This window comes from Chlorocebus sabaeus, chromosome 9 (assembly GCF_047675955.1).
Source record: "Chlorocebus sabaeus isolate Y175 chromosome 9, mChlSab1.0.hap1, whole genome shotgun sequence".
In the NCBI taxonomy this organism is placed as follows: Eukaryota; Metazoa; Chordata; class Mammalia; order Primates; family Cercopithecidae; genus Chlorocebus; species Chlorocebus sabaeus.
Window position 1 is genome coordinate 121,344,994 of NC_132912.1, and position 12,560 is coordinate 121,357,553.

General features: G+C 38.6%; 1 protein-coding gene across 1 annotated transcript in view; it reads right to left on the reverse strand.

The window, feature by feature from the left end:
• Nucleotides 1–2,676: 2,676 nt before the first annotated feature.
• CACUL1 (CDK2 associated cullin domain 1) overlaps nt 2,677–12,560 on the reverse strand; it is a 63,557-nt gene continuing 53,673 nt past the window's right edge. Inside the window, exons 6-9 of the mRNA XM_007964236.3 lie at nt 11,192–11,281; nt 7,271–7,409; nt 3,481–3,524; nt 2,677–3,059 (exon numbers count right to left, since the gene is read on the reverse strand). Of these exons, the coding sequence (XP_007962427.2) occupies nt 3,019–3,059; nt 3,481–3,524; nt 7,271–7,409; nt 11,192–11,281 (314 nt within the window). The 3' untranslated portion in view covers nt 2,677–3,018. The remainder of the gene's footprint in view (nt 3,060–3,480; nt 3,525–7,270; nt 7,410–11,191; nt 11,282–12,560) is intronic.

Below are 12,560 nucleotides of genomic sequence, written 5' to 3' on the forward strand. Positions count from 1 at the left end.
AATTCCTGTCAGGTTAGGGTACAGCTGTGACAACAAAAGGTCACAAATGACAATGTTACTGAAACTTAAGGCCAACCTTTAAAATATGTACCGTCTCTCAAAACAATTATCTATTTACTTTTACATGTCATTTTTTCAAGATGACTGACCTGGCTTTCCTTTTAAGGAGCTAGTTTCAGGCTGCACATACATACTAGACAGTTTAAGCAAATCGGCCACTGACTAACCAGACAATCAGCCTGCATGTACAGTTTTCCATCTTCAATGATTTGGGCCTTTAGTGATGTTGGTACAAAAGCCAGTATGTAATTGGGGTAGAAAAACCATATACTGTACTGGCAAGAATACAAAATAAAAGGCCAGGCAAAGTGGCTCACACCTGTAACCCCAGCCCTTTGGGAGGCCAAGGCGGGTGGATCACTTTGAGGTCAGGAGTTTGAGACCAGCCTAACATGGTGAAACCCCATCTCTACTGAAAACAAAATACAAAAAGTAGCCGGGTGTGGTGGCACATGCCTGTAATCCCAGCTACTCAGGAGGCTGAGGCAGGAGAATCACTTGAACCCAGGAGGCAGAGGTTGCAGTGAGCCAAGATCACACAACAGCACTCCAGCCTGGGTGACAGAATGAGACTCCATCTCAAAAGCAAAATACAAGAAAATAGAAGAAAATACTTTCTGGCAAACAGTCAATATAAAATGAGGGGAAGGGGTAGGAAATCTTATTTCCTCTCATATTGCAAACTCAGAATTTTTAAGAATCCCAATAAATAACCAAGTCTATTTCAACTTAAACAGGTCCTTCATACTGCGATGTGCCTCAAGGGGCCAAGATGATTAACAGCCAGGACATGCAGACTGGGAGACTATGTACAACCTTCCTAGAGTGCCTTCCAGGCAAGGTTTTGTTGTAATAAGCCCTGACCCATAGCCAGCTGCAGTCACTGAGCAAAAATTTAGAGAAACTAAATTTTGCAGACTTTACTTTGCCCACTTTTTATTAATACATACATAGTAAAATATATTTCTCCATGAACTTAATAATGCAAAAGCATCCAAAGATTTTAATGCCAATTCACATTATACTGTGATGCTTTTATAGGGAAAGTTCTTTTGTAAAAGAATGCTCTCTCCCAGAAAAAGCATTTGGGTATATTATTAGGATACTGAAGAAATTGTCCACATTTAAAGAAACATTCCAATTTTATTCCTTTCAGAAAAATAATTAACACCACTCAGACTTCAGTTCTAGGTGTGATTTGTAAGCCTGCAGCAAGCATTCCATTGAGAAAAGTAAAATGTGAATGTCATGATGAATGGAATTCTCCTTAATACTAGAATGTTACCGGTGTAGTAAACTGTCCAGGTCATAGTGAGAGCCTGTCTACGTTCTTACAGTAATTCAGTGTTCATCGATGCAATCCAGGATGCTCACACAGTGAACTGAATCAAATTAAAGTCCACAAAATCCACCAACTCTGGTTAAGTACTTTAAAAAATAAATCTGACAACCTTTATCTTTACTTCTCTGCATAACAGTTTTGCAAATCAAGGACTTCTATCATTGGGTGACTTACTTGCTCCCAATATCCCATTTCTAACCCTCCCATCCACACCACTGCCCCCCAAAAATAACAAACTGAATTGGCAGAGGCAGCTTCATGAAAAACCTGCAGAGCAGGCGCAGTATCCCTGGGATGTTTCTTTTCCCCTCAAGTTCTCTGAAGAGGTAAATACTATTAGTCTGATGTTGCCTAGTAGAGAAGCCTATGCTCAATTAAGATTCAAGCAAAATTGAGAAGAAAAGTATTTTTCTCTTGCTGCATCTATTTTCTTGGGCTTACAACAACAACCTTTTATGAAGGACTAAAAAGCACTGTGGATGTAGAGAAACAGAAATATAGCTTTGCCACAGCTAGAAGGGAGCCTTAAGACAGCAGTGCTACTTCTTCCCTATCACACTCAAATATAATGTTCAAATGACAGACTTTTTTTAAGTAATTATCTCACTCCATTTAAAATGAAGTGATCGGGAACCCCACACCACTGGGTGTATTTGGACTTAATAACTATCTGCTTCCTAGAGCATTACAGGAAGTAGCTCTCAATAATACTAAGGGGAACTTCAGAGCTAAAGTACCGCCCATCCCTAGAGTACTGCCAATACTACAGCAGCTGGTGACATCGTGTTAAGTGGCACAGGGAATGGAAATGCTCTATGAGAGTTGGTCCCTAACATTAACATGAATATGCTCTGGTGAACCAGGGGAAAATCTGACCAATATGCAACAAGTGTCTATTTTCCCATTTAATTAGCATCCTGCTACAGGGCCACACCTGCCATCTGGGTGGGTGAGTTTAGATACCATACACTTCTCCAGGAGGAGTTTGACAACATGGTCACACAGTTGCAAAGTGCACAAAGCTCAAGGCACAGAATAGAAAAAAGTTGTGAACTGATGGGGGAAAGTTCTAGCAAAAGCAGAGTTAGCATTTTCCTTTACTAAGACTTTCTAATGCTAAACAAAGACCAACTCTTTTAAAAGGGGTTGTTTTGGTTATGGGTGAAAAATACTGTATTGTAATGATCTGCTTGGTTTTAAAGCAAAAGAGATCCTGACATGTGAAACCAATACACCAAAATGCCAAGTCCACAAATGAACAAAACAAGTGCTTAAAACAAAATTCTTCTGCTCTTCTATTTTTGGAGGAAGCTGCTGATTTTGGCTGTCAGATTTCACTTAGAAATGGTCACTTTCTGAGATGCTTTTTCCTCACAGAATCTGTAGATAAACTCATTAAAAGATTGTCCCATTTCAAAATCACCCCCAAGTCTAGCAGCAACTTTTTTTGTTTTTTAGTTTTTGTTTTAAAATTACAAACCAAGTAAGAAGTCCAACATCCTCTTCCACGAACAGCTTTGTGACAGAGCTCCTGAGTGTCTGCAGCCCCCACTGTGCTCTGAATACAGTCTCTGCAGCTCCAGTGTGTCCTCTTTTCAGGAAGGAAAGCACATTCACTATCTGTACCCCCTGGAACTTGCACACGCTGACGAACTGTCTGAAAAAACATCAGAACAGGAAAAAGTATGAAGAGCAGACAGCATTTGATAGTGGCAGGAATCTGTTTATTCAACACATTTCTCACTCCTCTCCCAACTCCCCAAAAAAGGCTTTAAAAAAAAAATCCTCAAAACCATGTGTGGAGGGAAATAAAAGGGGGCTGAGATCCTAAGGCACTGAGACTGGGCTACAATGTCACCCCAGTAGAAACTAAAGAACTTGGTGGCCTCTTGCCAACTCCCTGAGAACCATCACTACCAGCTGGAGCTGCCACAGCATGCAAAGCACCCTGATTACAAGCAGTGCCTTATGAGAGCAACATGGGTATCATCAAATTCAATGCACTGTTATCACAGTGCATTAATATGGCTGCTTTACATCACAAAACCATCAAGATGGGAAGGAATATCATTACTTACTATAAGCCAGCTCATCCCCAGCTCTCTTCCGGGACTGGTCACCTCTGGGGATAAGAAAAGAAGAGGCAGTCAACAAAACTGACTTCACATCAAAACAAGAAGAATGGATCAACATATTTGAAAATAAAAGTACAGCAGACATTTCAGTTCTAACCAAACAACCTATTTAAAAATACATATTAAACATCTTAGAATCTTGATGTACCTCACTATGCTTTCTGGAGATGGAAGAAAATGAGCCTTTACCTGTATCAAGCAGCTCATCGTCGAACACCTGTGGAAGTTCTAGTTTCACTTTGGAGTTAAGTAAATAGAGGTTCTCATCAAAACAGGAAGAATGGATCAACATATTTGATAATAAAAGTATAGCAGACATTTCAGTTCTAACCAAACAACCTATTTAAAAAATACATATTAAACATCTTAGAATCCTGACGTACCTCACTATGCTTTCTGCAGATGGAAGAATATGAGCCTTTACCTGTATTAACCAGCTCATCCTCAAACACCTATGGAAGTTCTAGTTCCACTTTAGAGTTAAGAAAATAGAGGTTCTGACTAGGCCCTAAGCTACCTATAAAACCTATTTTTTTGTCTCTCCAGCTTCTCAGACAATAACAGAAATGACTCAAATGCTTAGGTAATGAGTAATAATAATCACTACTGGCCTTTCTTCCTCAGCATTTGTAAGTGGATTTCTTCCTGAAACACGAGTTTTTCTTTTTAGGCTTCAGTAATGCCACAGCACATGTTCCTGACCTTATTTCACCCTGTCTGCCATCCTTTTCAGGTCTCCTTTGCTGGCTCTACCCAGCGCTCTGTCGCTGGTCATCTTTTCTTCTCCATGTGCATTCTTCTTAGTCTAGGATGGTGATCATACACTCTCCCCACAGGCCAGAGGCTCCCATATCTACATCTCCAGCTCTGCATTCCTCTCTCTCCTTGATATCTGCAGGTCCAACTGCCTCATCACCATGTCCATTTGGATGATTTACATACACTGGCAAGTTTACCATGACCAGAATACAATGCTCACTCCAATCCATCTCCATTCCTCCCTCAATCTTCCAGCTCAATCACTCAGCCCAAAATCCCTGGTCATCCTCTCTTTCCCTCATTCTGGGGCATTCTGTCCCAAAACCAATCATTCCTCATCAACTCCACTGCTATGATCCCAAGCCAAGTCACAGTCTTCTCTTCCCTAAACAAGTACACGAGCCTTATTTATCAACCCAGACAAGAGCCAGTGATCTCATGTAGAGGACAGACTAGTTCACGCCTCTCATGAAAGCCCTTCAGTGGCTTCCCACTACCGTTAAAAATTAAGTCCAACTCACTCTCCAGCCTACTCTCCCACCTCACTTTCCTCCACTCTCAGCCTCGGTTCACTACACATCAGCCATCCTGGCTCACTAGCTGTGCCTGTAGGGCTAGCTACTCAAAAAAATTTAAGGAAAAACTATTAACTATAATTCAAAATATAGATATGGCCAAAAAAACCTGAAAATCAGATACTTCTGCATGACTTCTGCATAGCAAAACAAAACCACCATAAGCAAAAACAAATTGAGAAAAACATGTCATATCTTGGGCAGAGAATCAATGTCTTCACTATAGAGATTTCCTAGAAATCAAGACTAAGAAAGAGAAAAACAAGCAAAGAACTTTAAACAGGTAGTTTGCAGAAAAACAAATGCAAACATATGAAAATATGCTCAACCTTACTCATATAAGAAATGCAAATTAAACCACTTCTGAGTAATTATTTTTCACCTACTAGGTTGGCAAAAATACAAACGTGTAACAACATACTGTACACGCAAGGCCATAAAGAATAGGGACTTTCCACCTTTGCTGGTGGATATGCAAAATGGCATAAATCCCCTGTGGAGGGCAATCTGGCAAATATTAATCAAAATTACAACTGCATTTATTGTTAACCCAGCCATCCCACTTCTGAGAATTCACCCTCCAGATATACCTGTAACAAGCACAAAATAATGCATATACAAGGTGATTCACTGCAGCACTGTCCATTGTAACAAAAGACTAGAAATAACTCATGTGGCCATCTACTGGGGACTGGTTAGGTTTTAGTCTATACATACGATGGAATGTGTAAGAAACAGAAATATGAGCATATATTGTGTTTGCTTGTATTTATATTTTAAAAAATGAAGGAATCACAAACATAAAAATGGTTACTTGATGGGGTGGAATGCGTAGGGAGATAGGTGGGAGGCAAAACTTCTCAATGTATACTTTTTATAAATGGCCTCATTCTGTGTATGAAAATAGTATCACCCTCTTTCTGCTGGAGCTTATTACAATTAATGTGAGGAAATACCTAATCCCTTGACACTAAAGAGAAAAACTCTACATTTCAGCATTTCCCACTGGCCCGCCCTTCCCCTAGCCACAGAAAGCCCCAGGTCTCCCAGGCCCATCTCCACAACTTCACTGATCCCTTCTAGTGTTAAGCTGTCAATGATGGGGTAAATGATCAGTGCATTACTCACTGCCCCCACTACCACACCAGTACAGATGTTACCAGGACAGAAAACGGAAATACCAGTCCAGGGACCAACAAATTACCTGCTTTTGTCCCTAATCTGAGACTTCATAACAGTGACCCTAGTCAAGGCTTGTTTTTCTGAAATTCAGTTTGGCCTCAGACCCTTTGAAAAAATGCCCAGCCCCAGCTCTAGCCAGATAAGTGAACACTCAACCTACTTTTTGTAGACATGACTATGCCTAAGATACCTCAAGCGTGTTCCTTTCCACAACTTTCTTCCTATCAGGAAGCCAAATGAGAGAGGGCACAGAGCAGCGCTAAGAGTAAGGATTATAAAAATGCACGATACGACTGTGCCCTTCAATGATTTGCTGATATAGGCTATTTTCTCATAGGGAATCACAAAAATTTTATTATAATGTATTTTAGTTGAAAAATGCACTCTGCAAGATTTTCTGGGATATGACCACGATAATGAAGTGCAAAAACTTTAGGAAAATTATCAAAACCAAGACAGGCAAATAAAGAGATGCCCTACTTTTTAAGAAGAAACCGCTAGAATTTAGGGCAAGAAGGGAAGTGTGAAATACAGAATTTAAAGCTCTTTGCTAGGTTAGCCATAAAAGTACATTATAACAGATCATAGAAGTTCTATAATGTTTTTCCATATGCACAGGACTAATACAAGAAAATCAAAGTTAAAAGAGCTCTTGGAGCTTGCCCTCCTAACTGCTCACCCAGTGAGAAATCCCTTCTTCAAAAGGTATGGGCTGGGCCTGGCAGCTCATGCCTATAATCCCAGCACTTTGAGAGGCCGAGGTGGGCAGATCACTTGAGGTCAGGAGTTCGAAACCAGCCTGGCCAACATGGTGAAACCCCATCTCTACTAAAAATACAAAACAATTAGCCAGGCGTGGTGGCGCACATCTGTAATCCCAGCTACTTGGAAGGCAGAGGCAGGAGAACTGCTTGAACCCAGGAGTGGAGTTGCGGTAAGCTGAGATTGTGCCACTGCACTCCAGCCTGGACAACAGAGCAAGACTCCGTCTCAAAAACAAAACAAAAAAAATGTATGTAATGAAGAGCAGCTTCCACAAAATCAAAACCTGGCTTCAACATTTCTACAGACAAGGAGCTAATTAATGTCTTCTTGCAGCAGCAAGACTCTTGGCCAGTTACCTCCCATTCTCAGAACCTTACCATTTATCCCATGTCAAGCCAAACTGGCCTAGGGAAATGGACATATTTGACCACTAAAGAAAAAAAACAACTTGCCTTGTAAAACCATTCTGTATAAGTTCTCTTTGAAATTTCTGATCTTGAGCAGCATATTCAGAAAGTTCAGATTCCACCGCCGGAGGGAGAATGTTTGGAATAAATTTAGAAAATAGAGTTGGAGCCATCTGAACCCACTCTGTGAGGAAAGGAAACAATTCATTAAGGAAAGCATATAAACACATCAAATTAAATGGAAAAGGTAAAGTTTTCTTTTAAAATACATAGTAAGCCAAATTTAAAGCAGGGGAAAAAATTAGTGCAATCCCATTCTGGTAAAAAACATATAGCAGTAAAATTTCCCTTCTAAAAAGAGTTTTACAGGCCAGGCGCGGTGGCTCAGGCCTGCAATCCCAGCACTTTGGGAGGCCAAGGCGAGCGGATCACGAGGTCAGGAGATCGAGACCATCCTGGCTAACACGGTGAAACCCCGTCTCTACTAAAAATACAAAAAATTAGCTGGGTGTGGTGGGCGGCACCTATAGTCCCAGCTACTCGGGAGGCTGAGGCAGGAGAATGGTGTGAACCCGGGAGGCGGAGCTTGCAGTGAGCGGAGATGGCACCACTGCACTCCAGCCTGGCCCACAGAACAAGACTCCATCTCAAAAAAAAAAAAAAAAAAAAAAAGAATTTTACAGTATGAAGAAAGCCATTTTTTATATATTTTACTGATTTTACTGATTTAACAGAACTTAGTGAAAATCCCTAGGGAATTTTTGAACAAATCTGAAGTACGGAAGAAAACATGAATGTGATTACCACACAATTCTGAGTGGGAGGGGGCTTGGTGGAAATATCAGCCTTATTAGCCATTAATTAAAACAATATATAATATATAGCCCAAGAATAGAACAGTAATTTAAAAAAAGAGGCAGCTCAAAAGGTAGGGGGGACTGAAAGTTTAAAGTGGGCTGGAGGTAACTGGTTAGTACTCTGAAAATATTTTTTGACCCCTGTTAAATTACAGCAAATATATATAAACAACAGTTAAAAAAAAAAAAAAAAAGAATTAAGTTATCAAATCATTTTTTAAAAGATCAGGAGACTATAGAAAATAAGGCAAAGAAGTTATAGGAAAACACCTGTACCAGATATGACAAAGACGAATTACTATCTTTATTATGACGAATATGTACAAATCAATAAGACCAGGTAAATGAAAGAACCTATAAGAGTAATATAAACAGAATAAATAGCCCTGTTAATATTAAAAAAAAAAATTCAAGCTAAAATAAACATGCTCTCTCCCTTTTATTCAGTGAGCATTAAAGAGAATTAACACCCACCTGTATCAAGGGCATGGGGAAACCATTATTTCCCTTCCTTGGTGGTGGTCCTCAATTAACGCTATTATTCATTTTGAATTGTTTTAATCTAGCCTGTTCACATTTTTCCTCTTGGAAAATATTTTGGCTATACATCTCAAAAACTATAAAAATATCAATATCTTGAATCTAGTAAACCCATTTTAAAAACAATAATCTGAGTAAATGATTATAAATTAGAAAAAGCCACGTTTGATGCTGTGGAACATTTGGTCTGTGTTAAGTAAAAAAGTGGAAGTTAACAAAATGTCTAACAGCAGAATAGCTAATTAAAATTGGCAAATAAACACTGCAAATGATACAAGGACCAATTCATTCAGTCACCCCTTGGGAGAAACTCGTGGCAAAATGTTTCCCTCCTTCCAGTCGAGCTCAAATATGGCTTCACCAAGAGTCTCAATACAGTGCTACGGGGAATCACTAATCAGTCAGAGCTGGCAAAGTCAAACCCATCTGCTACAAAATAAAGATGAAGAAACAAAGTGTGTGTATTAACTGAAAAAGGGCAGAATAGGATTGTTGCAACTATTTCTAAAGACTGGATGCCAAAATGGGAAGTCATCAGAATCTCCAAGGATTACAGCCCAGGAATCTAGACTTTAAAAAGCCTTCATAAGTGACTCAGATGCAGTCATACAAAGACCAGCTCTTAAGAACTACTGCAGTGGAACAAACTTTTCCTTTCAAAATTCAACTTTTAAAATATTCTAATCTTAATCTGTCAGGTGAATAAAATGGCTTTAATAAAGCAGGAACATAATGGGTACTGGCAAAACATGTAAATGTCAAAATATGTTTTCAAGTATCTCAGAAAATGTGCAGGGCAGCAAAAGGTTAGTATGTGATAAAATTCACCTTTTCAAAAGGACAATTCTCAAATATAGAATTCTCCTTACAAGTAGTATAAACCCTATTACAAGAGTTTGAACCTGGATAAAATAGCATTTAGATAAACGTGTACCCACAATACATTTCTACCTTTAGTGATTAACTTTATTTTGCAATTTTGTTACTTACAAAAGCCAGAGCTTATAAAGCTGCCTACTTGGGAGGCAGAATTTGTCATACTGCACTTAGATGCTTTCAAAAGAAAAAAAATCGTTCATAACCTAGTACACACACACACACACACACATACAATTTCAGGAGCCATCTTCATCACACTGCTGTAAAATTCTGAGAAACTAGATACAGAAAAATATCAGTTTATTGGACACATGCAATAAAATATCTTTACTACTTTATACAAGTAATTTCTGTCAAAAATCAGAGAGTAGAGCTCAAAACCTAGATCCAAATTTAACAATAAATTTGAATACTCTAGAAGTCATTACTAAGAAGGTTGTTTTTTGTTTTTTTTTTTTAAGACAGGGTCTTGCTCTATCACCCAGGCTGGAAGCTTCACCTCCTGGGTTCACGCCATTTTCCTGCCTTCCGAGTAGCTGGGACTAAACGCGCCCACCACTATGCCAGGCTAATTTTTTTGTATTTTTAGTAGACACAGGGTTTCACCATGTTAGCCAGGATGGTCTGGATCTCCTGACCTCGTGATCTGCCCGCCTCAGTCTCCCAAAGTGCTGGGATTACAGGTGTGAGCCACCGCACTCAGCTTAAGAAGGTATTTCTAAAATCAGTCTACCAGTACCAGTTTTCACTTGGTTTCCATTTTAGCTTGCTAAATTCTGACAGGTCGTTTAAATTAATGAAGCAAACAAGCCATCAATTAACTAAAATAACCATTAAACTCAAATGGATAGTAATAACAGCAGTGAATGTTTGCATGCTTATTACGTTATCAGGTACTGTGCGTTAAGCTCTTTATATCATGTTTTATTTCATTTAATCCTCAAACAATAAAAGAATTTCACAAAAAGGCAATTATTGTCTAAAAAGCATTCCTTGTGTTTATAGATTGTAGAACAATGTTCTATCTTGATAACTTCTGTAATCTCTCTCCCACGGACATTTGTAAGTTGCCAGACAATTCTGACAAGTTTGAGGTTCTCGCTTATAGAAAGATATATACAAAAGCTCCTTGGGATTCCTTTAAATTTATAGTGTTTTATTCTAAGACAGTCACATTAAGATAATTTTAAAAGCATGCTTTTGACTATAGTTATCTTTGGTATTTCCTTTAGTTCTTGTGATTATTTCTATTTCTCTCCCCAGAACATCTTTACAAAATGACTGTAACTTTACCAACACTTCTAGATTCTTTGCAAGTTACTTAACAGGCCTAAGAAGATGGACTTGTGAATGTGGATATCTGTATGTGCAGCGTGAGGTAGGAAGTAAAGGAGAAATTAAGACCAAATATGAGGTTCAATTTTATCCATAAAATAAATTGTATTCTACAAGTTATTTCTTGTATTTCCCTCACAGGTTCTGCAAAAAAACAAACTAGTTGGTTTCCACTAGCAGAGAACATTCCAACTGAGCTGAGTTTACATTTTACAATGATGAATGTCTATTCAATTTTTTTGCTCCAGCAAATGCAAGTACCATTAGGCCTCACAAAACACATACAGAACCACTGCCCTTTTGGAAAAGGCTGTAACAAACAGTTCCAACTCCAACAGAAATGAGAAATGTTTACCTGGTCTGAGGGTATACAGGCCTTTCACAATATTTGCCATAGTTGAAGGTGTGACCTGAAATGGTGTTGATTGGGCTTCTAAAAGTAAAGCTGAAATAAGAGAAAACAGGTTAAAAAGAATGTAACACGTATTGATTGTCAAGATTTCTCTATTACTGTTCTCCCAAAAACTCCTGAAACATAAACAATTGTAAGAAACGAACAGTCAAATAAACCAATCAAACATTTAGATACTAAGGATTTTATTTTTTCAATCCAGTGCAGTAGCTAAAATACGTGAAGGTCTGCTGATACACTAATGGAAATGAATCAATTCATGGAGGTTCTGAAAAGTAAATAAAGCTTTCTAAAAGCACTAGTACAACCTATCATGAATGATACATTATAACTGAGTTGAGTTGAAAATGCTTCCATTACATTTGGAGAATAAAGTATCATACAATAACCTCCCTCAATCATTTCTCCTTCCCCCAAATCACCATTAGTAATTACTTGGTAACTGTGATCAGAGACAGAAATTCATTTGCCCAAACGCTATAGCTACATCTACTATTTTCTTACAAGAGCTAAGGGCAAGGGATGATGATGGCTCATCTTTCTCATTTTTCATGTCTTTGGTGACCCTGACTCTGAACATGACAACAGAGACAGCTTTCTTTTATGTTATCTACTGCCACACAAACATTTTTTAAAAGTTTTTAATGAGGAGGAATAATTCCTCTAGATCACTAACAAATACAACTAACAATTCCTCTAGATTAGATCACTAACAAATACAAATTCCATTGATTAGTGAACACAACAGATACTACTGACCTAAAATGATTCATTTTTAATTTATCTCAAAGACCTACATTTGCTAATAACAACAACAAAAAACTTGGTATGATTTTACCCTAAGCCAGGCTTGTAACATCACATATAAACTGATTTTGTTCTATTCATGCCTTTCTAAAAAGAGAAATGCCATCTTACTAGGCCAATGAGGATTTTATAGTCTCAAACATACAATTTGAGTTATGTCTGCATATATATGATGACGGCCATCAGAGATAGACTGTTAAGTTTATCCTTCCGATTTTATCATCAGTAGACAGTTACAAGTTTGAATGGCATAGACCACCAGGGGTGTCCAATCTTTTGGCTCCCCTGGCCCACAATGGAAGAACTGTCTTGGGCCACACATAAAATACACTAACAACAGCTGATGGGCTTTAAAAAAATTGCAAAAACACCTCATTTTAAGAAAATTTATGGGCTGGGAGTGGTGGCTCACACCTGTAATTCCTTACACTTTAGGAGGCTGAGGAGGGTGGATCACAAGGTCAGGAGTTCAAGACCAGGCTGGCGAAACCCCATCTCCACCAAA